The 27,035-nt window shown below is 37.7% G+C and overlaps 1 protein-coding gene across 1 annotated transcript in view; it reads right to left on the reverse strand.

The window, feature by feature from the left end:
- LOC135219181 (MAM and LDL-receptor class A domain-containing protein 1-like) overlaps positions 1-13,694 on the reverse strand; it is a 36,093-nt gene extending 22,399 nt beyond the window's left edge. Inside the window, exons 1-6 of the mRNA XM_064255723.1 lie at positions 13,242-13,694; positions 10,590-10,752; positions 8,956-9,080; positions 7,618-7,912; positions 5,309-5,458; positions 1,511-1,655 (exon numbers count right to left, since the gene is read on the reverse strand). Of these exons, the coding sequence (XP_064111793.1) occupies positions 1,511-1,655; positions 5,309-5,458; positions 7,618-7,912; positions 8,956-9,080; positions 10,590-10,752; positions 13,242-13,334 (971 nt within the window). The 5' untranslated portion in view covers positions 13,335-13,694. The remainder of the gene's footprint in view (positions 1-1,510; positions 1,656-5,308; positions 5,459-7,617; positions 7,913-8,955; positions 9,081-10,589; positions 10,753-13,241) is intronic.
- Between the last annotated feature and the right edge of the window lie 13,341 nt (positions 13,695-27,035).

The following is a 27,035-nucleotide window of genomic DNA, read 5'->3' on the forward strand; positions in this document are numbered from 1 at the left end:
TACTTCCAAGAATCTGATGATCTGAGCATGCTACTCAATAAATACAACTATTATTAACTTAACTTTTCTGCTGGCATCGTTCTTAATTATGTGTATCACTGCGTATACATATGGACATTTATCTAAAATGTGCAAATTAATGTTTAAAAGACCAAGAGTACCCATAGATGCTTTAAGTGAGAAACAGTATCCCTACAAGAGTACCCATAGATGCTCTAAGTGAGGAATAATATCCCTACAAGAGTACCCATAGATGCTCTAAGTGAGGAATAATATCCCTACAAGAGTACCCATAGATGCTCTAAGTGAGGAACAGTATCCCTACAAGAGTACCCATAGATGCTCTAAGTGGTCCGAAGTTCGATTCTCTGCTCGGCCAACGCGGAATCAGAGGAAGTTATTTCTGCCGATAGAAATTCATTCCTCGATGTAACGTGGTTCGGATCCCACAATAGACTGTAGGTTGTTAGGTGACCAATTGGTTCCTAGCCACGTAAAAATATCTAATCCTTCGGACCAGCCCTAGGAGATCTGTTAATCAGCTCAGTGGTCTGGTAAAACTAAGATATACTTAACTTGGATATAGATAACATCCACACGAGAGCAAAATTACAGTAATGGTTATACGATAGATCTAAACCTCATGGCATCACAAGAGGCGTCATAAACAATATCTAGGTTTTGAATATTATTATATTTGATGATGAATTTTATTGCTGTGAAAAATAAACCTGGATATTTGGTAGCCATCAACCAAATACGCTCACACTCCTAGATACCCACACATAAAACACAAAAACTGTTCAAAATGTATTTTTAGTCTGGTTAACAGCAATGTTGGAAAAATGATCAGCCTCTGCACTGCAATATTTATCTACTATTTACTCTTAGTCTTTTGGTGAAACGGATAAGTCATTAACCATAAGTCTCCTTGATTGAATTGAATTGATTACAGAATTTAGGCCAAAGGCAAAGCACGGGGACCTATGAGATCACTCAGCACTGAAACAGACACTGACAGTAAAATGTGTGAAAGGCGTAACTTGAGGAAAACCTCACATTTGCACTATGAATCAATTGTTAGAAGAGGGTGGAAAGTACGATGGAAGAAAGAGAATATGAAAGGAGGTACAGTAAAAGGAACGAAAGGGTTGTAAATAGGGGCCGAAGGCACGCCGCAATGAACTTTAAGTAATACCTACAGCGCATCGCATGAGGTGCACTGACGGCACTACCCACCTATACGGAGTAAGTCTCCAGGAAAATACACTGAGTGCAAAATTTCAGGAACTGGAAATCTGTAACATTTTGCGGTTATTTTGAGATCAAGCTGAGCAAATGAACCTTACTTATACAAAACATATTCAGACACTAACGCTGAATTTCTTGCCTTATTTAATCAAGGCCAAACCTTTTCATTTCCCTGTATGATTGTAACTGGAAAAAAAGGGGGAATTAAAACTAATCGTTCTAGTATCTATCTCATACTAGGCCTCATATTGCCTCCTACCTGATATCTCCCACCCCACCTCCATGCAAGTTGAGCCAAAACTTGATGCACAGGGCCTTGGAGGTCGTGTTCAGCAACCCTGACACGAGTCTTGCGGTGTCTCCTGAGCGCCGGGGATAGCTGCTGTCGATGTAGGCGTAGCCACCTTCGAATGAAAGAAAGAATGAATGAATGAATGAATGAGGGAACTTTACAGCTAGTGGGTTTCAGCTGCAAGGAGACAATGTTGATGCAAAATTGCAGCATAATGGAGAGACATTATGATCGCTAACTAGACATACCTCCAGGAATATGTGTGTGTGTAAAAACCAAATAAAGAAAACTAAGAAAACCCTCACTGGTACTAGAGCAGATCCACATCAACCATGCATTTGATGTCTAGGCCAGTCCCTTACGACGCTCCTGATTGGCTGTTGATAAGCCAATCACAGGGCTGGAAACTCTCAGCCTCTCTCGAGAGTTCACATGGGTAGGATATATGTTCCACCTCTCCTGAGGTAACCCTCAGGAGAGGTGGAACATACGTCCTGCCTATGTGAACTCCCGAGAGAGACTGAGAGTTTCCAGCTCTGTGACTCGCTTATCAACAGCCAATCAGGAGCGTCGTAAGGGACTGGCCAGGACATCAAATGCACGGTTGATGGGAATCTACTATAGTACTTTCGTTTTCTATTGAAACCTTTAAGTTAATAATTAAATAATAAGTGATACATTTAATTTATACAATAATTTATAGTCCTTGTGAGGACAGCTTCTTTAAAACCTCAAATAAACTGGCTTCAAGAAAAGTTACCCAGGATCATGCTCAAGTTTTCGCTCGTTGGATTCAGTGATTTGTTTATGTGAATAGTCATCAACATGAATTACTGCACTATAGATCCTCTGCGAAGTCAATTCTATGGCATGAGTTACTCCAACACAATCAAGGCAGTTTTCTTAAGATCTTTTGAGACTACATTTTTATGCTACCTGGTTTTCGTACACATGCCTATATATTTTTCACTGGCGTGAAATCCATTCTGAAAATGTAATATTGGATACTTTATAATTATTATTTCTGGAACTATTTCAGCTGCCATATTTTTCCACCATCATATTGAATCAGGACTCCAATGCTTAGTTTTATAAAAAAAAAAAAAAAAAAAAAAAAAAAAAAAAAATTAAAAATGGAATTCCGGAACTATATTTAAAAAACCCTCATGAAAAGATTAACAGGGCTGAAAGTTAAGAAGTTGAAATTACAATTTTATCAATAATAATTAATATATATATTTATTATATATATATATATATATTATTATATACCATACATATATACGGGTGATATAAATATATATATATATATATATATATATATATATTATATATAATATATAATGTATATGATATATATATACACACACACACACACACATATATATATATATATATATATATATATATATATATATATTTGATAAAAAAAAGGTTAGTATCAGTCTCCTCTATTTTAATTAACTTCTCTTCCTTGTGCTCAGGGCTGCAAAGTATTAGAGCCCTAAGGTATACAGGGTAGGACCCAGATGACATTTTGGTTCCTTTGTGCCCTCAACGAACAGATATGCACATGTAATCTATTATTAGAAGGCATACTGAATATGAAAAATTTGAACTTGTTTGGCTGCTAACATTTGGAAGTGGGCACTGTCCTATTCTTCTTTTACTGATGTCAATTATGGAAGAGACCAAGATACTGATGACAACGAGATAATCCTCTTAGGCTAAAACCTTTTAGAAATTCGATGAACCCCACCTATCTATATGACAGCTGTGTGGACGATAGGTCAACCATGGTCATGCCAAGCACTTGTCAGAGAGTTTGCCGTCGAAATTTAATGCACTCTATGATTCCCTTCTTCTTGTCACTTAAGTCCAATGAAGATTTTGGTCATAATAACTCATGGGAATATAAGGGATCAGATAAGAAATACAATGAGACACCGACTGGCTCCTCAGTGCAAAGATCTCTTTCATGGCAGAGAGAGAGAGAGAGAGAGAGAGAGAGAGAGAGAGAGAGAGAGAGAGAGAGAGAGAAATTCTATTTCTAACTGCAGATGCACTTGGATAAAAAGTCGTACTCTTTCCATGTATCTAACAACATGCTCAATTTAATGTGCGATGTATTATTTTAAGACACTATGCGAGATGCGTAATGTAAACGTTGAAAACAATCTGAGACTATTTTTTAGCGTGAACGTTTTGTTAAAAAACTTAAGTTTTTCATAATTATTGAAACGCTTTCTATTTGCTAAGAATTATTCTGCCGCCGCGTGGAATTATGGAATCGCTATAAATAAGCAACTTGAGATTTTCATCGATTTCGTGCACAGTTTTTTTGTATAATTTGTTTTATTATTCAATATTTGTCTTGAAAACTTTTGAAAATAATGTGGGAAAAGTTTCCATTAAATTATTATTTTTCAAGTTTATTTCTCAATATCAAAACGAATTCAGAGTATTATTCAATATGTTGCCTTAAGAGGCAACCACAGTACCTGTGTATGTCATTACAGATCTAATTGTACGAAGTGGATACGTGAATTTCTCACTTCGGTGCTGATTGTTTGTTTGTATGGTGTTTTTGCGTTGCATGGAACCAGTGGTTATCTAGAAACAATACTAACGGCTTTACGTGACTGCCAAACCACGTCGAGAGTGAACTTCTATCACCAGAAATACATATCTCTAACCCCCTCAATGGAATGCCCGAGAATCGAACTCCATACCGACCACGCCACTGTGGGATTTTGGGTTAAGTCTTCTACCTTGGTCTTAATAACAGAACCGTTTTGTAGTTTCCAAAATTACGTTCGTGTTCTCACAGTCCTTTTACTGTGCCTCCGTTCATATTCTCTTTTCTTCCGTCTCACCTTCCAAAATCTCCTAACAAATTGTTCCACAGTGCAACTGCCTTGATGTTTTTTTTTATCCTGTTACACCTTTCAAACCTTCTTTGTTCCCAATTTCCCTTTCACTGCTGAACGACCTCATAGGTCCCAGCGCTTCGCCTTTGGCCTAACTTTTGTATTCCAGTTCCAATTCGACGCTTTTACGGAACCAGTGGCGGATTCAGGGGGTAGGGGGGGGGGCGGACCGAGCAGAAAAAAATAATAATAATAATAATGGTTGCAGGTCCACAATAATATATCATGTGAGTATATGGTCTTCAATGGATATTAAAAGCTTTCGAACCTTGTACTAGGTTCATCTTCAGTCAAGTGAACATTATGACTAAAAATTCGTCGAAGTAAACTTCTGAACAAGACAATTCCGCAACGATGAACACAAACGAAGGAAGCGCTCAACAGCCCAACTAGGTAATTCCGGTGTTGATGTTCGAATTCCTGTCTGCTATTCTGCCGGAACGTCTTTTGGGCTGTTATGAATTGCCCTGTTCAGAAGTTTACTTCGACGAATTTTTAGTCATAATGTTCACTTGACTGAAGATGAACTTAGTACAAGGTTCGAAAGCTTTTAATATCCATTAAAGACCATATACTCACATGATATATTATTGTGGACCTGCAACCATTGTCATAATTTTCGACACGGAAAATTGTGCCCAATAATAATAATAAAAATAATAATATTAATAATCTAGAGGTGCTTAATAAGAAAATAAATCCCGGAAAGCTACCGACCGCCCCTCTGTGAGACCCTCTTAGCTTGCCCATAAATGAGAAGGGCCCCAGAGGTCACCGCCCTAGGGACTCGCATACCCTAAATCCGCCCCCTGATCCTGCCCTGTACGGAACGTACCCGTGGTGATGGAGACGTCTAGCGAAGAGGCCTGGTCCCTTGAGGGCCCCGTGCCGCGTTTCCTGCTGCTCCTGCCGATGCTCCAGTTGAAGTCGTCTTGTCCTTCTTCGTTTTCCCAGGAACAGGTGTTGGAGTCGAATAAACACTCGTCTGGAACGAGAAAGAATCAGGTTAAAAAAAATAAGCAAAGCACGTCCAATATTCTTCTAAAACAAAGCAAAACAAGGTAAAAAAGAAAAGAAAAAGCACGTCTAATTTTTGCCTCAACCAAGTACGTCTGGTATTATTGTTAAAAAAAAAAAAAAAATACTTACAGTATTCAAAATCAGGTGAAATAAAAAGCAAGGCATGTACAGAATTCGCCTAAAACAAAGTACGTCAGGTATTCTTATGAAAAAAAGAAAAAAACTTCCAGTATTCAAAATCAGGTGAAAAAAATAAAAAAAACAAAGCACGTACTGAATTCGCCTAAAACAAAGTATGTCTGGTATTAATGTGAAAAAAAAATACTTCCAGTACTCAACACCAGGTGAAAAAACAAAGCGCCTACAGTATTCGCCTAAAACAAAGTACGTCTGGTATTATTGTAAAAAAAAGTACTTCCAGTACTCAGAAATCAGTGGAAAAAAAAAGCTGGTACAGTAATCGCCTAAAACAAAGTACGTCTGGTAATATTGTAAAAAAAAATACTCCTAGTATTCAAAATCAGGTGAAAAAAATAAAAAATAAAAACAAAGCATGTACAGTATTCGCCCAAAACAAAGTACGTCTGATATTCTCGTTAAAAAAAAAGTACTTCTAGTATTCTTCTCTAAAAATGATAAATAATAAAAAAAAAAAACAAGTAAGTCCAGTATTCTTGTCTATTTACTTCCGAGAAAGCTTCTGCAATAATTGCTTTGACGCCTGATTATTCATGTTTTGCTGTATTATCCTACTATTGCAGAAGCGTTTCAACAATATCGAAAGATTCCTTCTCGTTATTTTTTCCTTTCTCGCAAATTTCTATGAATTACAGCACTGGAAGATAAGTTTCTCTCTCTCTCGCTCTCTCTCTGCCTCTATCTCATGTTCAAAGTACGTAGAAGCACTGAATTATGTAAAACCATTAGTATCTCTCTCTCTCTCTCTCTCTCTCTTACTTAGACACACAAACCACGCATATTCTTAAATCGAATTAAACAAAACAGCTATTCCAGACAGTTAATAAACATTGAGATTCCCTTATCATCTCTCTCTCTCTCTCTCTCTCTCTCTCTCTCTCTCTCTCTCTCTCTCTCCACAAAACAGCGCATAAAAGCTGAAAAGAAGGCACAGAAACTAGTGGGATACATAAAGAGGCAGTTCAAATACAGAAACAAGGAAACGGTGCTGCAGCTCTACACATCAATAGTTAGACCTCATATTGAATATGCAGTACAGTTTTGGTCACCAACACTAAGAAAGGTCATAAACAGATTAGAAACACTAAGAAAGGTCATAAACAGATTAGAAGGGGTACGAGCAAGAGCCACAAAGTTAATTCCATCCATCAGGCAAATAGGTTACGGAAGACGACAAGAGAGCCTGAACATGTATGGCAAGCTTAGAAACACAACGATTTCGAGGACAACTAATAGAAACATTTAAAATACTGAAAGGCATAACAAAAGTAGACAGTAACCTATTAACGTTAAACGAAAACAAGACATGAAATAATGGATGGAAACTAGAACTGAAGAGATACAACACATCCCATTGTAGGAACTTCTTTACATACAAGATTATGTGACACATGGAATAAACTGCCACCAGAAGTTGTAAACAGCAGCAGTGTGGAAGAGTTGAAGAGAAAGCTAGACAAAATCATTAGGACACTGTGAATGCACAGTAAAACCTGCTCCTACAGATAAGTGAGCACACGAGGTCTCCTCGGATGGATTAAAAAGTCTTTGAGACATCCTAATCCTTGTAACTCCTAGTAACTCTCTCTCTCTCTCTCTCTCTCTCTCTCTCTCTCTCACACACACACACACACACACACACACACAAACATTCTCAAATCGGATTAAACAAAAACTTAATACAGGAAGTTACATAAACATTACGATCTCTCTCTCTCATGATGAATGCAGTAGAAGAAGATCAGAAGCACTGAACCTCTCTTAATCGCACTGCATTCAAAATCGAACTTATGCTATCGCACTGCATTCAAAATCGAACTTACGACATCAGCATGAACAGAATCGCCCTCCTCCTCCCCCAACCAACCCCCCTCTGCCTTACTAACTTCCACAGGGCCCCTCACAGAACCAGGCCGCCTTACTCACTTCCACAGGGCCCCTCGGTGAACTTAATGTTGTCCACAGCAACGTATCCCCTGTTTCGCTCGTACTGGAAGTTGGGTTCGGCAACGAAGGCGAGGCTGTGGGGGCCAGGAGCCGTGAAGGTAAGCTTGGCATCCTTCCATTTGCCCCCTGTCAAGTCCCTCTGGGTCCAGAGGAGCGTGTTCTGGGTCTGTATGGGGCCAGTAAACGTCCCGTTCTCGAACACCTCCTCCGGGTCTTGTTTGTAGGTTAGCAGGATGATTTTGAAGGAGCTCATGCTCAGGCCGTCCATGGCGTACTGCGGAGGATTTCAGCAGAATGGATTAAATTATTTTAAAAATATTTTTTTACTGTAGACATATTTCCTCATTTTTGGGGGGCGGTTATTTATAAAGTTCTCATTATCTAGGTATTTAGTTTTGACAATTCACCGCGCATGTCCCAGCCCGTGTATAACTACTAAATATATTCTTCTCCATGTAGAACTATATGAAAAAAGAATTTATTATTTTAGATCATCCTCATAGACTGGGAGACTATCTCTTTTCTAAAGCAAATTTTTTTAAAAATTATGTTGCATTGCTTCTGAATATCTTAGTAAATAAAACAATATTCCCTGGGGGCTAATCCCCTCCAACAGTGTTAGACTTAAGTAACGAATAAAACAGAGGAAAATAAAAATAAAACAACGAAATCAAGTCCGAGTTTGTGTTTTTTAAAGTCAAGGCTTGGCGTAACTGACACCTGTTTTTGTAACTGAAGCAAATGAGGCTTTAAGCAATTTTCATGCCATCGTTAATGGTGACAAATATTACGAAATTGTCTAGATATTATCAGATTAACCTTGTCAGGGCTCTAATTCGGATTCCACACCAATCATTAAGCCTCAAAGTTGCAAGAATTGTTGTCTCAGAAACATTAAAGTGTTTCCAGAGCATAATTCGATAATGTTCTGACATAAAGTCAAATTTTAGTCCGCTACTTAAATCTAACATCACTTTCTAAAAATCAGTGAATGATAATATTAAGATCTTCTTAAAAACAAGTAATGAGAACACTTTCTAGTGTTTTATATCCATTCATAAAGATCCAGAAACATTACCAATACGATGTAAGTAAAGGACTACCAACAGAACTTAGTAAATCTACATTTCAGATTTATCAGTAAATCTACATTTCTGATTTATTAAGTCATTCTCATAACTTGAAGTCACAAACGCCGCATAGTTCAGTATATAATATAATATAAAACAGTTCAATAAACTTCGCAAGTGGTCAACAAGGGCTTAGTACAGAGTGACACGAGGGTAAAAATGGTCGAGACGCGACCAAGTAACTTACGGCGAAGGACAGGCATTTGCCCGTGGGGCCGGTCGAATTGCCCACAAAAGCCGTCAGCATCCACGCCTTCTTGTGGTAGGACGTTGCCAAGAAAATGTCGGTCGTCGAAATAAAGCCATAACCGCCTGTAAGACAGAGAATTCCATGAGAGAAGAAAAGAAATCCAATTTAAAAAATATGTTAGTGTCGTTATCTAAAAAAAAACTTATTATACAATGGACACCTCAACAGTTATCATATTCAACGATAGAAAAAAAATAACAGTGAAAAAAAAAAATTAATATAACAAAGATCTGACAGTGTCGTTATCTGAAAAGCTTATTGAAAAACTGATCTACATGAAAGAAGGTAATCATAATGCACAAATTGCAGTAACGTCCATAGTGGAACGTATCAGTTATATATATTATTATAATATTATATATATATTATATATATAAATATATTATAATATATATATATATAATATAAGATATATCATATATATATCTATATATATTGATAAAGAATAGATATCTCTGTTAAATAATATTATAATATAATATTATATATATCTTACAGGATTATAATTTTATATATAACTATCTATATATATGTATATATAGATATAAGTATGATATATATATTATATAATATTATATATATATATATATTAGCTTTATTCTGTATATATCTATATATATATATGATATATAATATCTTGTATATATATTATATCTTATATATATATCTACAGATTCATATATATATCTCTATATAGTCATATTTATAATATTTATATATTTATCATATATATATATATAATATATATATATATTAAATATATACTTGATAAATAAACTTTTTGCAAAACTGTGGAAGAAGGGAGAAATAAAAAATTCATTCTACATAATTTTCGTCTTAAAAGTTATCATAATCAATGATAAAAAATCAGAAAAAAATGCAGTAACGTCCATAGCGGAAGAAAGGTCTGATAAGGTCAAAGACTTTTAGGACTTGATCATAGAATTCAAGTCCTCTCCAGTATTCGTACCCATTGGCGACCGCAGCATATTTTCCAAGGTGGGGAAATTTTATATATAAATAATATATATATATGTGTATATATATATATATATATATATACATATAATATATATATATATATATACTATATATATATATATATATATATATATATATATATATATATATTATGCAGAGGAATTGCGATGCCAATAATTTAAGTGAAGCAAGATGTGATAAAGAAAAAAAAATACGTTACACTAACTCTTTTTTCCTATTGTTCCATATACTGTTCAAATGAATTCAAAGTTATATACTGTATACAAATATCATACAATATAATGATACCTTTAATTTACTTAAACTGAAAGAATATAACATAAAATAGGAAAACAAAGGGATGTAGTTAAATGCAATATATATAAATTTATTCCCGACGATTTCAGGGCGGGGCAAGTGGCCCATTGCCCTTATTTGCGGCGCCCATGTTCGTACGAAAAATAAAAGTGGGAGGAAGTAAGTTAACATTCGCATACATGCAAGCATAAATGATAAATGGGATATCCTGCGAAAAAAGCAAAGAACGAAGGAAGGAAGGTGAAAGAAAATTACAATCAGCAGTTGCTTACTCGTAGCAGTTCCGGACTTGTCGACCGGAGGACCGCCGATGAAATAGGCGCCGTCAGCCTTGCCCATCTTCCACGGAATGACGCCGAAGACGGTCGTGTTCATGATGATGGTGCAGGAGGACACGGTGTCTCCTGCTACGTCGAAGGCGCAGTCGTTGGCGTCCTGTGGGATAAGAGAATTGAATTGAATATGGAATTTAGCACTAGGACCTATGAGGTTTGTTTGTTTGTTTGTATGGTGTTTTCGCGTTGCACGGAACCATTGGTTATTCAGCAACGGGACCAATGGCTTTACGTGACTTCCGAACCACGTCGAGAGTGAACTTCTATCACCAGAAATACCCATCTCTAACCCATCAGTGAAATGCCCGAGAATCGAACCCGCGGCCACCGAGGTGGCACGCCCACACCATACCCACCACGCCACTGAGGCGCTGGACCTACGAGGTCATTCAGCCCAGAAATGGATATTGTCAGTAACAGGTTTGGAAAGGAGGAAAACCTCAAAGCAGTTGCACTACGAAGGAATTGTTAGGAGAGGGTGGTAAGTATGATGGAAGGAAGAGGATATGAAAGGAAGTACAGTAAAAGGAACGGAAGGGGGTTGCAGCTAGGGGACGAAGGCACATTGCAAAGAACCTTAAGTAATACCTACAGTGCTCCGCATGTGGTACACTGACGGCACTAACCCCTAGGGACGTTGGGATACGAGATGATTGAGGTGTACTGGAAGATCTGGGAAGTTTCCAATGCAATGCATTCTTTCATTTTTGTGAATGTAGGGACCACTGTCAGGCACTGTGGTACTTCCGGCCATTCAGCGCTTATGACTGCAGAAAGAGGGAGTTGGAGTGGTTGGACAGCAGGATTGAGAGACCCATAAACTATAGGAAATGTGGTGCAATGTTCTGAAGTTAGTTGGAACTGGGAGATATCCCACCGTTGCATTAAGCGATGATGGAAGCAAGACTGATGAAAGAAAACGGGAATTTGGGGTAAACGAAAAGGCTAATATGAGAGTGCAGCTGGGAGCCAATGGTACACCGCAAATATCCACTAGTAATGCCTGCAGTGCACCACGTGAAATGCACTGACGGCATCAGCCCCCTACGGAACCAAGGGAAAAAATAATGTAATAAGAAGGGAGGAGAATAAAAGTGGGGTTTAACCTCGACGGAAGCAACAGATCCGCTGTTAATAAAGATAGAAAATGGACGATGAAAACTAAACCGGAGATCGAAGTACAGAACCAATGTGGGAAGAAGTGCCCTGACAGGAGTTAAAACGCTGCCTGAGAGGAGAAGTCAGTCTCTCCTTGAGGTTCGTAGTTCACCATCTGGCGTAGTTTTATATACAGAGAAAAAGGCAATGAAACTTTGCTTTGGAAATGAGGAAGATCTACAAACACAACAGATGAATTGCCTCCGTGTCAAACCTGTCGAGAAGGGAAACAAGTTCCTCAAATAAGAGAAAAATCTTCCAAGTAGGATGTATATGGGAAACACACAGCTTTGAAAATTTCGATAGGGAGAAAGAACTTTGGACTTATAAATAATGAACATAATCTGAAGATCTAGATATGGTCACTTAAACCATGACACGTCTAAGACAGATTTAGAGTAGCAGAACACCAACTCAAAGAACTGGGTAAAAGAGGAGAAAGAGAATTGCCACTGAACCCCTCAAACTTACAGGATTCCCAAACCGGTATGCTAATAAGATCAGAGTAAACAAACACTCAAAGAGAGGGCTAGGAGGTGAACGAAGTAAAATATGAGTCTAAAAGATTTGCAAAACCACGACTATACGAGAGAGTGCAGATTGTAATTCGTCAACAAAAGGAAGGGAAAAGTATTGGTAAAAGAATAGAAGCCTCAAGAGCACCACCAGAAAAAGGAAAGGGAACCCAGGCATTACATAAGAAAAGAAACTAGGAAGTAACATAGAGAAAAACGAGAAATTAGTTTACGGAGACAAGAAATGAGATCATAAACAGTAGAGATGCTGGATACTTATGTGGTTATCGTGAGTGACGTCAGAGCAATCTTAGAAGCCTGAAGCATGATGGTCAGATATTAGAAAGGTCAAAAAAATTATTTTTGAGAAGTCATGCTGGTTTCGATGCTATTTTTCTCTTCTAGTATTTTTTTATAATATTTATGGAAGAGAGGCTGATCTATATGTGAGAATGACCGCCAAAAACAAGTTATACGTATTCCACGTGATGATTAAACGATCCTCTAAATACGAGTAGGTCATATAATTCCGGGAATTCAAACGGAAGGAGAGGATTCCATATTCTGAAATTGAAAAGTAAAAATGAATGGCCTAGCCTTGGGTAGTCTCCACTGCAACAGACCTTGCTTCACCAGGAGTGATCGCTCTACGCGAAGCAATAGGAGGTCTCCACTGACTTCAAATGCGGAAATTTTTTAATATTTACCAGGGTTGCGTCAATTCATGTGAGAGATTTTAGGCCCCAAGACTACAACAAGTAAATTTTTATATCTAACCAAGGCTTTGGTTTGTTATACAGTAGTAACACTGAGCAGTCTAACCTGAAAAGTTACACTAACCGTTATGTAATCTAATGAATTAAAACATTTCATTTCAGTTGGCCTCTAATTCTTCTAAGTTTATTTGAGTACTCACCTGTGAAGCCGCGAAGGAAATCCAGAGAAAATGAGCAAACAGTGAAAGAAAGTATTTGTTCCTGCTGCTGCCTGCCATTGCGAGAGGAAACATTTTTTTTTTTAAAGTAACGACCCAAACACTCTATTGGACGTTTGTACACTTTTACAACGAGAGAAGGTTTCCAGTCACACTAGGATATAATTAGCTCTTTCTAACGCCAGAGAATAATCTATATTCAGTTGATCAATGCATTATCACTGCAAGTCCTGCGCTTCTCTTTCGACTGCTGTCCTCAGCAGTTTGTTTGTTCTTCAGATACAGGCACTAAAATGATACACGGCGGCTCACTGCATTACCCGACCCGTTTCAGTCTCATTCTTGTCAATATGACGCCGCCACTTTCTGCAGTTTTTTTCCTCCTTGCTGGAAGAGCCCCTCGAGCCTCACCTGTCGCCACAGACAAACTGGCACTTTCGGAAGAGTTGTGGCGCTGCTTAGGCCGACCTATTTTCCCGCGAACGAGGGACGCATTTGCGTGTCTACCGGAAGTGAACAAGTTCCGGCCTTTTATTCTGGTAAATGATATCGCTATATCAATTAGGGAAGAGGCGGAAAAAAGGGCGAATTTCACGGAGAGTATTGTGAATGTTGCATTGTTGGTTGTGAACACTGTCATTCGGGGCTGCGTGTGCGAGAGACAATGAGGGCTACGGTGCGGAGTTCAGTGATGGCGAGTAAAAATGACTAAGGTCGTTTACATAACGCGACAGCTTATATATAAATATATATTTTTTTTTTTAATATTCACACAAGGAAACGCGAATTAGGGTATCACATTGTTTTGGAGTATGAGTGACTGGCATTTTATACCTTAATGGAATTCTTCCTTAAAAATTAAAAAGTGAAGCCATCCTCCCGAATGCCAGCCATGGTAGGCTAACTCAGAGCATATCTTAGTACTATATGTCAGAGAGACAAATAATCTAGAGATTTTGGAATCGTATCTCTTCCAGTGAACTGCTGCTTTTTAACACTGGGATCATCAGAAGCAGTGTACTACAGTACAATGTGCTGTAGTACCGCAGTTGACTGGAAGAAATATGTTCACAGAATCTCTTGATTATATTTGTCTCTCTGACATATATTAGTTGATTTACTAAGATATTCTCTGAATTAGTTTACTAAGGCTGTCATTCCGAAGTATGGCTTCACTTTTTAATTTTTAAGGAAAAATTCCATTAAGGTATAAGATGCATCTATTATGCACTACGTTTGTATGTATATATTTATATATATATATATACATAAATACATATATCATATACATTATGTATGTATCTATGGTATGTAAGTAGCCTATGTATGTATATATACATACATACACACACACATATGTATATATATATATATATATATATAAGAGAGAGAGAGAGAGAGAGAGAGAGAGAGAGAAAGAGAGAGAGAGAGAGAGAGAGACAAACTTGTGAAAGTTTCGAAGTGTGTATGAGTTACTTAGTAAGTAGAGTCCTACATATAACCTATTCATTTAAAAAAGGCGAATGATCAAAATACGAGTACAGAGATACATAGTAATTACCATCAAACAAACCATATATATATATATATATATATATATATATATATATATATAATATATATATATAATAGCTTGCCTCTGTAAGTGTTCACGCATGCAACTACGCTACTAAATCTGCATTCATATACACATGCAAACACACCTACGCTACATGTGCTGAACACATCTAACCATCCTATAATTACGTACAAATAATTCAGATAAAACGGAAGCCTTCTAACGTTAATAGGAGAAAAAAAATAAAAACTCTTCCTTCACGGGAGAGTCTACATCATCTATTATGCACTACATGTGCCCCCCGTCTGGTGTCGCCCACCGAAATGTGGGTGGCCCACAGAGGGACGTTTTTTCCTTTCGTTTTTTTTTTCTTTGAGCGGGAGACGCTCGAGTTGGGATCCACCTGTGATGATACAGAGCGGGGAAACACTCGTCAACGCTAATGACCCTCTACCTGAGCTGTTGTCGTTAATGTACGTGTGAGATTCAGGCAGAGAGAGAGAGAGAGACAGAGAGAGAGAGAGTTTGGTAACTCCCTGGTAGTCAGTCGATATATATATATATATATATATATATATATATATATATATATATATATATATATATATATATATATACATATATATATATATATATATATATATATATATATCTCCTTCTAACTCTTTACTGACTACCAAGGAGTCAGAGAGAGAGAGAGATTGTTGACTCCCTGGCAGTCAGCAGAGAGTTGTAAGGAGTTACAAAGATTAGGATGTCTCAAAGACTTGTTAATCCATCCGAGGAGACATCGTGTGCTCACTTATCTCTAGGAGCAGGTTTTACTGTTCATTCACAGTTTCCAAACGATTTTGTCTAGCTTCCTTTCAAACTCTTCCACACTATTGCTATTTACTACGTCTGGTGGCAGTTTATTCCACGTGTCACATATCTTGTATGTAAAGAAGTTCCCACAATGGGATGTGTTGTATCTCTTCAGTTCTAGTTTCCATCCATTATTTCTTGTCTTGTTTTCATTTAACGTTAATAGTTTACTGTCTGCTTTTGTTATGCCTTTCAGTATTTTCAATGTTTCTATTAGTTGTCCTCGAAATCGGTCGTGTTTCTAAGCCATGCATGTTCAGGCTCTCTAGTCGTCTTCGGTAACCTATTTGCCTGATGGATGGAATTAACTTTGTAGCTCTTGCTTGTACCGCTTCTAATCTATTTATGTCTTTTCTTGGTGTTGGTGACCAAAACTGTACTGCATATTCAAGATGACGTCTAAATATTGATGTGTAGAGCTGCAGCACCTTTTCCTGATTTCTGTATATGAACTGCCTCTTTATGTACCACACTAGTTTCTGTGCCTTCTTTTCAGCTTTTATGCGCTGTTTTGTGGATTTTAATTAAGTCCTTGGTAATAATGACTCTTCTACACTATTTATGTCATTCCCAAGCAGCATGTAGCTGCCATGAGGGTTGTTTGTTCTATTTGTATCACTTTACACTTATCTACGTTAAAATGCATTTGCCATTTTTGGACTACTCTCCTATTTTCATTAGGTCATTTCTTAAACTTGCCACTGCATCTGGGTCTGCTGCATTTACACCTAGTTTGGTGTCATCTTTTATATATATATATATATATATATATATATATATATATATATATATATATATATATATATAGCGAGAGAGAGAGAGAGAGAGAGAGACAAATTGGCGACTCCTTGATTGTCAGTCGAGATATATATATATATATATCTATATATATATATATATAATATAGATAGATAGATATATAATATATATATATAATATATAATCTAGAGCAGAAGAGTAGAGAGAGACGAGGAGAGAAGAGAGAGGAGGAGAGAGAGGGAGAGATGAGATTGTGACTCCCTGGTAGTCAGTCGATATATATATATATATATCGATTGACTACCAGGGAGTCTTCAACTCTCTCTCTCTCTCTGTATGTATGTAATATATGTATATATATATATATATATATATATATATTATATATATATATTACAGAGAGAGAGAGAGACAAATTATCCTACAGCGGTCTCCTGATAACGACGAAACCCGAGAACAATGTTACAGAAGAAAAAAAAAAAAGTGTCACAAAGAATGAAGGAATCCACGAAGGCAAAAGAAGGTGAACAGACGAAGAAGCAAATTAAGAATTCGCTGAATGACTTTATTTCTGAGCGAGTTAACTGTCGTGTCTCTCCCGCAGAAGGCGGCGAGGTGTGGGGGGGGGAGAGACACGTGTCCTCAAGACGAATGAGGTGACAACAGAAGCAGTAAGGTAAGGAAGGCCGCGAAAGGTAGGGGGAAGTATATAGTTTCATCCACGATGACACATGCCATGTTTACGAGGCTGCTGTGCGCATGCGTTTGTGTATGTATTCGCTGCAATGTTAAGGCTGGTCGCCCACCCACGGTTTGTTTGCTATAGCCTAGAATGTTCTACTCTATTTTTGCTCTTATCATTTAATGAATGATTGTATTATTATTATTATTATTATTCTCCCCTGCGTTTTATTATGGAAACATGTTTCTATGTTCTTGCTTTGTTGTTCCTATCTTCATTGATGTCTTTACTACTACGTTACTTTATTTTTATTCAATCATTTTCCAATGTATCTTTATTTCTTATTCCACATATGTCTCACTGCTTTTGTCAGCATTATCGTTTTGTTCATCTTTGATATTCTCTCGTTATAGCTATCACAGAAATCATCATCAGCATTTTTATTAATGCAAGTTACTCACATCCTCATCAATCATAATGTTTATTATTATTATCATTAGAGAAACAATTCCACAGTTATGTATAGGTACAAATATATCTAAAAACAAATCATATTATTCTCATAAATAAATGCGCATTTGTTTCTAAATTTCAAGACTCATGCTACTATAAGAATTTATTATTATTATTGGAGAACAAATGCATAGTTATGCAATTATACATAATCTTTAAATTTACAACTGTAAGGATAGCATTGGGGAAGATATCCTTACCTGTAGATTTGTTTCTCCATTTTAAGACTCATGCTACTATGAGTATTTTTTAATTATTATTATTTTTATTACTAGCAAACAAACGTATACAGAAATTTGTAAAGTAACTAAGTTTACGTGTATACCCAGCCCCGTTTCACGGGCAGAACCAGCTCCGTTTCAGGAAATCCCTTCTCACCCCCATCCCCGTCGGACGGAGGGGGAGGTAGGATGAAATCCCATTATAAAACATCTTAGGGCCCCCTACTATAACCCTGCCAAGTTTCATACCTATCGGACTAGCCGTTTGACCGTGATTGAATGACAGACATAACGCCCATCATAGTAAGATTATGCAGAAGATAACCCCATATTCATACGGAACAATCCCCAAGGAGCCATTGACTTGAAATTCAAGCTTCCAAAGAATATGGCGCTCATTTGAAAAGAGGTACAGAAGACAATAGGAAATACAGAAAAGGATATCAGGTTAAAAAAGCAAAAATAAAATAACGAAATAACTAAAAATACAAATAAATTATCATAATCCACAGTGAATTGTTGCACGGTACTAAAGCATTGCATCTTAAAGAAACAAAAGACATAATATTAATAATATCAAAGACAATAATAAAAAAAAATTAAAGTCTTCTTAGCTCTCTCACTTTGGTCCCCTTCTTCTATCACTCATCTCGTCTCCTTCCTTCACCTCCCTACCTCCCTCTATTGCTATTGGCTTCGAGTTGGAAGTGTTTGTTTACAAGAGGCAGTAATAGCAAGAAGAAGGGAGTGAAGGAGGGGAAGAAGAAGAAGACGAAGAAGAGGTCGAACCGAGCAGGTGTCCATTGTCACGCCCCTCCGACCCCAAAGGCGCCCCCTGAAGTGTTGATGACGCTGCTGGTGCTACTTCGTACCTCTTCGTTCAAGCACTTGTACGGAGAACACTTGATGTTGGTGAGACTTTTCGTCCCTTTTTGATTCGATAACCTGAGGTTCTTCTCTCAATTTTAGCAGAATGTGGTCGTGTTGATACAGATACTATGACGAAAAACCACTCTTCTATCTTTCTCTCAACAGAATTTGATGACGTGAAATGGAATCTGAGAGAATTTGATTATCCGAATCTAAATCTGAGAGTATTAACTCTCTCTCTCTCGCTCAGAATTTGATTATTGGAACTTGGATCCCTCTCACTCAGCAGAGGTATATGATTTGAACATAAAACTGAGAGTAATCACTCTCTCTCTCTCAGCATTTGATTATCCGGACTTAAATCTCTCACTCAACAGATGTATATGATTTGAACATAAAACAGTATTAACTCTCTCTCGCTCTCTTAGCAGGACTTCATGATTTGAACTTTAATATGAGAGCGAAAACTCTCTCTCTTTCTCTCCCTGAAGATTTGATTATCCGAATTTAAATCTAAGAGTATTAACTCTCTCTACCTCTCTCCAGAATCTTTGATTATCCGAAACTTAAATTCCTCTCTCCACTCAGCATGAAAGTATATTGAATGTTGATAACATTACAAAAGCTGAAGTAGTAATTCTCTCTCTCTCTCAGAATTTGATTATCCGACCTTAAATCTCTCTCACTCAACAAATGTAAATGATTTGAACATAAAACTGAGAGTAACAGCTCTCATCTCAGCCTCTCTCTCTCTCTCTCAGTCCGTTCCTGCAACCAATACAGCACTAATTCCCAGAGAATTTCCGCTCGTAGCTGTTTGCTCACAGTGCATGTATACAGGAATCGCGCCCAGCTGCTGGCAAACCAAGCAAAAGGTAATCTCTAATAACCCTCTAATTCTCGAGCTAATCAACCCAACTGACTTAGGGCCATTGTTTTGGCAATGACGCACGGACCCCGGTCATTTCCCCTGGGGCGAATTTAATCAATTTAATCATTCCTCGTTTATAATGGCGACTGTTGCTGGTGGTGGTGGTGGTGTGAGAGCTAAAGGGAGGATTAAGTAATGTTTATGATCCCAGTCCACGGGGTTACAGAGGAAGTGAGTGTAGTCTTCCTATGAAAACAAAGGCAGAAGAGGGAATCCTTATGGTCGCGCTCCGGAAGGATTTCAAATTGTCCTTAGGTTTCTTATGGGGGGGGGGCTCGGTTTCAATGGGGTGTGTTTGTTTTGATCGGGTGCATTACTTGACTTTTTTATTTATTTGTGTATTTATTTATTTTTTATTTATTTATTTTTGAGAGAGAGAGATTGTTTGGTGAATTATTAGTGGTTAAATGAGAGAGAGAGAGAGAGAGAGAGAGAGAGAGAGAGAGAGAGAGAGAGAGAGATTGTTTGGTGACTTACTAGTGGTTAAATGATCTAGAGAGAGAGAGAGAGAGAGAGAGAGAGAGAGAGAGAGAGAGATTGTTTGGTGAATTACTGATGGTTAAACGATCGAGAGAGAGAGAGAGAGAGAGAGATTGTTTGGTGAATTACTGATGGTTAAACGATCGAGGAGAGAGAGAGAGAGAGAGAGAGAGAGAGAGAGAGGGCTTACAGACCTTACATCTTGTTCGGGTTGCCCAAGGCCCCTCAGTGTGAGGCACCTCTAATGTCTACCAGAGAGTTGCTAGTACATCTTCCAATCTTGGATGGTCTGGGATGCAGCTTAGATATTTGTCGAGCTTATTCTTAAACACATCTACGCTCACTCCTGATATATTCCTCAGATGAGCTGGCAACGCATTGAATAAACGCTGCATTATCGATGCTGGTGCGTAGTGGATTAATGTCCTGTGTGCTTTCCTTATTTTTCCTGGTATAGTTGTGGGCACTATTAATCTACCTCTGCTTGCTCTTTCTGATATTTTTTAGCTCCATGATGTTTTCGGCTTTTCCTTCTATCTGTTTCCATGCCTGAATTATCATGTAGCGTTCTCTTCTCCTTTCTAGACTATATAATTTTAAGGATTGTAGTCTTTCCCAGTAGTCAAGGTCCTTAACTTCTTCTATTCTATCTGTAAAGGACCTTTGTACACTCTCTATTTGTGCAATACCCTTTTGATAGTGTGGGTACCATATCATATTGCAATATTCAAGTGGGCTACGAACATATGTTTTATAAAGCATAATCATGTGTTCAGCTTTTCTTGTTTTGAAGTGTCGTAACAACATTCCCATTTTTGCTTTACATTTTGCCAATAGAATTGCTATTTGATCATTGCATAACATGTTCCTATTCATCATCACACCAAGGTCTTTAAATGCTTCCTTATTTGTGATTGTCTCATTCTTAGGTCCCCTATATGCATATAGCTTTCCTTCTCTGTCTCCATAATTTATTGATTCAAATTTATCAGAGTTAAATACCATCCTATTCACCTCTGCCCAATCATATACTTTGTTAAGGTCTCTTTGTAGCGCGTTCTTATCTTCATCACAAGTAATTTCTCTACTTATTCTTGTGTCGTAGGTGAAACTACTTACTACCGAGTCCTTAACATTACTGTCTATGTCTGCAATCATAATAACAAACAGTAATGCAACTAACACTGTACCTTGTGGCACACCGGATATTACCTTAGCTTCATCCGATTTCTCATCGTTTGCAATAACTGTTTTCTGTTGTGTAAAAATTCTTTTAACCATCTTCCTATTTTATCCACTATATTATGTTTTCTAATTTTCTTCGCTAATATATTATGGTCTACCTTGTCAAAAGCTTTTGCAAAGTCTAGATAAACCACATCTGTTTCATTTCCGCTTTTCATATTTTTGTATATGTTCTCACGGTGGACTAACAGTTGGGTTTGTGTACTTTTTCCGGGTAAGAAACCATGTTGTCCTATATTAAACAAATTATTTTTTATTAAATGTTTAATAATATTTTTCTTCATTACCCTTTCATACACTTTCATAATATGTGATGTTAGACTCACAGGCCTATAATTACTTGCCTCTAGTCTTGATCCACTTTTGAAAGTAGGAGTAATATATGCTAATTTGTGCTCATCATAAATCTTGCCTGTATCTACACTTTGTCTTAATAATATTGCAAGTGGCTTTGCGATAGAATGAACTACTTTCTTTAACAAAATAGCAGGGACACCATCAGGTCCTGCAGCAGCTCCATTTTTAATTTCATTAATAGCCTGCACAATATCAGCTTCATTTATATCTATGTCAGCTAAATATTCACTATTTTCGTCCCTTACTTCTATGTCATTATCTTCATTATCAATTCTAGGGGTGAATTCTCTCTTATATCGTTCTGCCAATATGTTGCATATTTCCTTTTTTTCATTCGTTAATCTCCCTTCAATTCTTAGAGGGCCTATTTCTATTCTTCTTTTATTCATCTTTTTCGCGTACGAGTATAATAGTTTGGGGTTTTGCTTGATATTTACTAGGGTTTTTTCTTCCAAGTCCCGTTTTTCATTTTCTTTTGATTGTATAATCTTTTGTTCTGCATTCTCTACCTTACGTTTTAGTTCTATAACTTTCCATGCATTATTTTCTTTTGCAAGACCTTTTTTCCACTTTCTGATTTTCTGGAACAAGATCCTTCTGTCTCTTGGTATGCATGACTGATGTTTACTTTTCTTCTTCGGTACATATTTATCCACTATTTTCTCTAGTATTTTATATAACATCTCCGTGGTTAAATGATCTAAAGAGAGAGAGAGAGAGAGAGAGAGAGAGAGAGAGAGAGAGAGAGAGTTGTTTGGTGTACTTCCTGGTGGTTAAATGATCAAGAGAGAAGAGAGAGAGAGAGAGAGAGAGAGAGAGAGAGAGATTGTTTGGTGACTTCCTGGTGGTTAAATGATCAAGAGAGAGAGAGAGAGAGAGAGAGAGAGAGAGAGAGAGAGAGAGAGATTGTTTGGTGACTTCCTGGTGGTTAAACGATCTAGAGAGAAAGAGAGAGAGAGAGAGAGAGAGAGAGAGAGTGGAACAATTCATAGTAAAACGAATAATGACAGTAACTTCATTGCAGCTCAGGGTCACATGCAAATGCAGACTGAAGCTACAATGGAGACAAATATTCATTAGTGAAACGACAAATGCAGTTACAACTACAGTTATGATGGTTGTAAAGCATCGCTTGAAAATGAATATAAACCCCTCTGTTGTATTCCTCTTCTTCTTGATCAGTTCTTCAAAAAATATTCATGTTTTACTAAAGTTCAACTTCCCATGATGTTCGAAATTCTATATAATTATCATTATTATCATCATGATAACAAGTAATTTTGATATTACTGCATTTACCATCACTTGTATACAATGATAAGATCATTATGATGGTAATTGTTGAATTGCTGCGAATGGGAATATTCCTTGATAATAAACGGATGATAAAAATAATAATGATGTTCATTATCATCATTATTAATCATTACCTTTCGAGAAAAATCAATTCTAAACACAAGCTTCATAGTACGTATTGTTCCTACTTCGGAGAAACGGAGAGAGAGAGAGAGAGAGGAAAAGGCGGTGTCCTTTGACATTTATACCCAAAGACGACGGTGATACCCATCAAAGATTCAGCTTGTTTGCCCAGGGCTAGCCGTAACCATGCCCCTCTTCTTCCGATTTTTGATAGGATGTTTAATGGCCCGGGAGTGAGAGCCTGTGATGATTTTGTTGTTCGTTCACTTGCGAATTCAATCTGTCTGCCTTTCTTTTATTCTCTGTCTGTCTGTCGTTCTGTCTTTCTTTCTGTCTGACTATCTTTCTTTCCGTCTGTCTGTCTGTCTTTCATGCTGCCTGTCTTTCTTGTGGTCTGTCTTTCTTGCGGTCTATCTTTCTACCTGTCTTTCTTTCTGTTTGCCTGTCATTCTTTCTTTCTGTCTGTCTACCTGTCTTTTTCTTTCTGTCTGTGTCTACCTGTCTTTCTTTCTGTCTGACTGTCTTTCCTGGAGTTTCAAGTTGCAAATTTGCGTGTATTTTGGTGTACGTTCACTTGTGAATAAACTAAAACTCTCTCTCTCTCTCTCTGTATGTTTGTCTCTCTCACTTTCCAGGAGTTTCCAGTTGCAAATTTGCGTTTATTTTGGTGTTCGTTCACGTGTGAATTAAACTAAACCTCCCTCTCTCTCTCCCTATCTCGGAGTTTCCCATTGGAAATTTGCGTCTTGGAGGCTTTCATTTTATCGAGTTTCCTTTGAATACAATCTTACCAAACTGAAACATGTGGTATCCATTCTGTTTGTGTAAAATGTACGGATTTTCCTTATAAGTAACCTATATCCTGCAGCTAGCAAGAACAGCAGCAGTCAACGACACAATATAACACAAGTGAGGGAATGCGCTCAGATGAGATTCCGGTTGAGGTATTATTATTATTATTATTATTATTATTATTATTATTATTATTATTATTATTATTATTAAGGATTAGCTTATCCAGACCTCTGAACCTAACAACGGCTCTTATAGCGATTGCGAGGCTGCAGTTTTCTTTTTTTTTATTTCAATTATTAATTCATATATTCTAGTATAGTAATACAATCATAAGAATTTCTACCACCACGCCATGCAGACCTGACATGTGAGATTCGGTTCTCTTTATAAAAATTCGTATAAATTTTGACTGAACGAAAACAGAGACAGATTCAAAAAATAGATAGAGGTATTGATAATGATATTTACCTTGATAAAATGCCGACCTATCTGGATCTTACAATGTCTTACTCGGTACTGTACTGGAAGCAAGCGAAACAAACGGCTATGCAGGAGTAACATCCCGTGCTGGCATAAGGCCAACTTACTCAAGACGAAAAAGCGAAATACATAGGTACATACATAGACTGGGCGTGAATACATTATAAATAATATGCTGACTAATATAAGGCATATATATTAGCAGTTTCCATCACTAGTTCAAGCATATACTCGAAGTTGCAACAATGCAATGCCGATGTTCAGTTTTGGTGAATTTTCTTTTGGCTTTGTTTATGGAAAGGCCGGTATTACACGTAGCTCCTTCATGTTACTCGGTGCATGTTCGTTAACATCTAGGGAAAAAATATGAAAAAAAGAACAGGGAGTGATCCGACCTCCAGCTTACTTGTAGCACATGCTAAATCTACGGTCAAATAGAGAGTTGATTCACCAATGAAAATTAAAATAAATGCTTCATATTTCATTAGAAATAATTGTTCTGTACTGTTTAACACGGCGTATATTTATTTTTTACATTTTCATTCTAATAAATACATCATAAATATCCTATCCTAAAATTCCTGTATCGTTAATTCAAAGTGAAACTCCTTTTTCAGACCTTTTTAAGTTTGTCCTCAGGGCTCTCCTAACCCCCAACAAGAAAAACAACAAATTAGTTTTGTAGGCTTACTCCCCGAGTAAGCGAAATAAGAAAGATTTTTGGGAAACATTCAAAGAGCTACAGAGCCTGACCATAAGGAGAAGGGAGCTCTGACCGGATGGATAATTCAACTGATGAATATAGTGACCAAACAAAGAGGAAAGCGGATGGGCAACACATGTTAAACAAGCGAAACAATGAATGACAATTGTTAGACATTTTCAAAAAATAATACGGGGCAATGGAAGTTAGGTCTTGGTTATTCGTATATTAAGGAGATCTACGCCTGGAATTTAGTCAGGGGATGTAAGCCAGGTTAAGGTCTGGGAGAATGAAGTCTTGTAGAATTGTGAAATTTCCTTCTGAAGACTTGAACGTGGAATTTGAGCTGACTACACATTGCCGAAAGGGGTGATTCTTTTGAGAGAGAGAGAGAGAGAGAGAGAGAGAGAGAGAGAGAGAGAGAGAGAGAGAGAGAGAGTTACAAGGAATTACAAGGATTAGGATGTCTCAAAGTCTTGTTAGTCCATCCGAGGAGACATCGTGTGCTCACTTATCTGTAGGGGCAGGTTTTACTGTGCTTTCAGTCCTAATGATTTTGTCTAGCTTTCTTTTAAACTCTTCCACACTGTTGCTGTTTACAAGAGAGAGAGAGAGAGAGAGAGAGAGAGAGAGAGAGAGAGAGGAGAGACTCGAATGATGTACGTGTCAATGTTTAATCTCTTTAAAAAAAATATTAAGTTCACTGTTGAAATTATTTTTCCCTTGGTGGTGGTCATCACGCTCTAACGAGGCTGTCATTCGTCATCCCTCTAAAAAGAAAAATGGAATTCGGTTAGAAATAATGGCTACAGCAGAGTCCGATAGCTCTCATGATTGTGTCACTGTGCTTAGATTATTCTCATTACAATCACTAACATGATATCTACCGATACTTTAATTTATCCTGTGTTGCACGGTTTATTCCAAATGTGGAGTTTCTTCTTGTAGTTTTGCAGTTCCAGAGGGTCTCCATGGGGTTGCTAAATGACATTTCTAAGAATTTCTGTATTTTCCTTCTTCTTTGTATCTCTAGTTAGGCGTCGGGCCAGAGTTCCAAGAGAAGCAGGGCAGGGTTGCGAAAATGTCATAGATTTCTCCTACAAACAGCAAATTATTTCCACAAAATATAAATAGTAGAGGAAAAGACCCCATATAGACTCCACTTTTCTAGCCCCGCCCCCCAAGGGGCGTGGCTACCCCCCTCCAGATAAGCTCATGTACATACGTGAGGCCTAAAAAGGGGCGGGGCAACCCCCCAAAAGGGGCGTGGCCACCTGACCCCATATAGACTCCACTAGTCTGGGGGGCGTGGCCACCCTGACCCCATATAGACTCCACTAGTCTGGGGGGCGTGGGCACCCCTGACCCCATATAGACTCCACTATTCTGGGGGGCGTGGCCACCCCTGACCCCAAATTGACTCCATTTGTATTATAAGCTCATGTACGTACATGAGCTCATAATTGAGTCCATTTGTCTTACAAGCTCATGTACGTACATGAGCTCATATTAGGGGGCGTGGCCCCTCCCCCAACCCCAAATAGATTCCACTTGTCTTATAAGCTGATATACGTAGATGAGGTGTAAAAGGGGGTGTGGCCCCCTTTACCCCAAATCGACTCCACATTATTGATGATACGTACAGTCGGCCACATATATTAGTAAACACATTTCAGCCACAAGGGCTGGATGTGATCTGGTAACACTGGAACTGTGCCTCCAGACGTACGATGAAACCCGCCCCTCTACACGTCTTCCCTAGCTGAATGTATTCTATAGGTTTATTTTCTGATTATGGAGGCGAGAAAACCCGTCTGTTCAACTTTTGTCGTAATATTATTACTTGCTGTTACCGACAGAAGAATCAACTCGGGATTTAGCTATCTACCAATAAAAGCC

This window comes from Macrobrachium nipponense, chromosome 1 (genome assembly GCF_015104395.2).
Source record: "Macrobrachium nipponense isolate FS-2020 chromosome 1, ASM1510439v2, whole genome shotgun sequence".
NCBI classification, from domain to species: Eukaryota; Metazoa; Arthropoda; class Malacostraca; order Decapoda; family Palaemonidae; genus Macrobrachium; species Macrobrachium nipponense.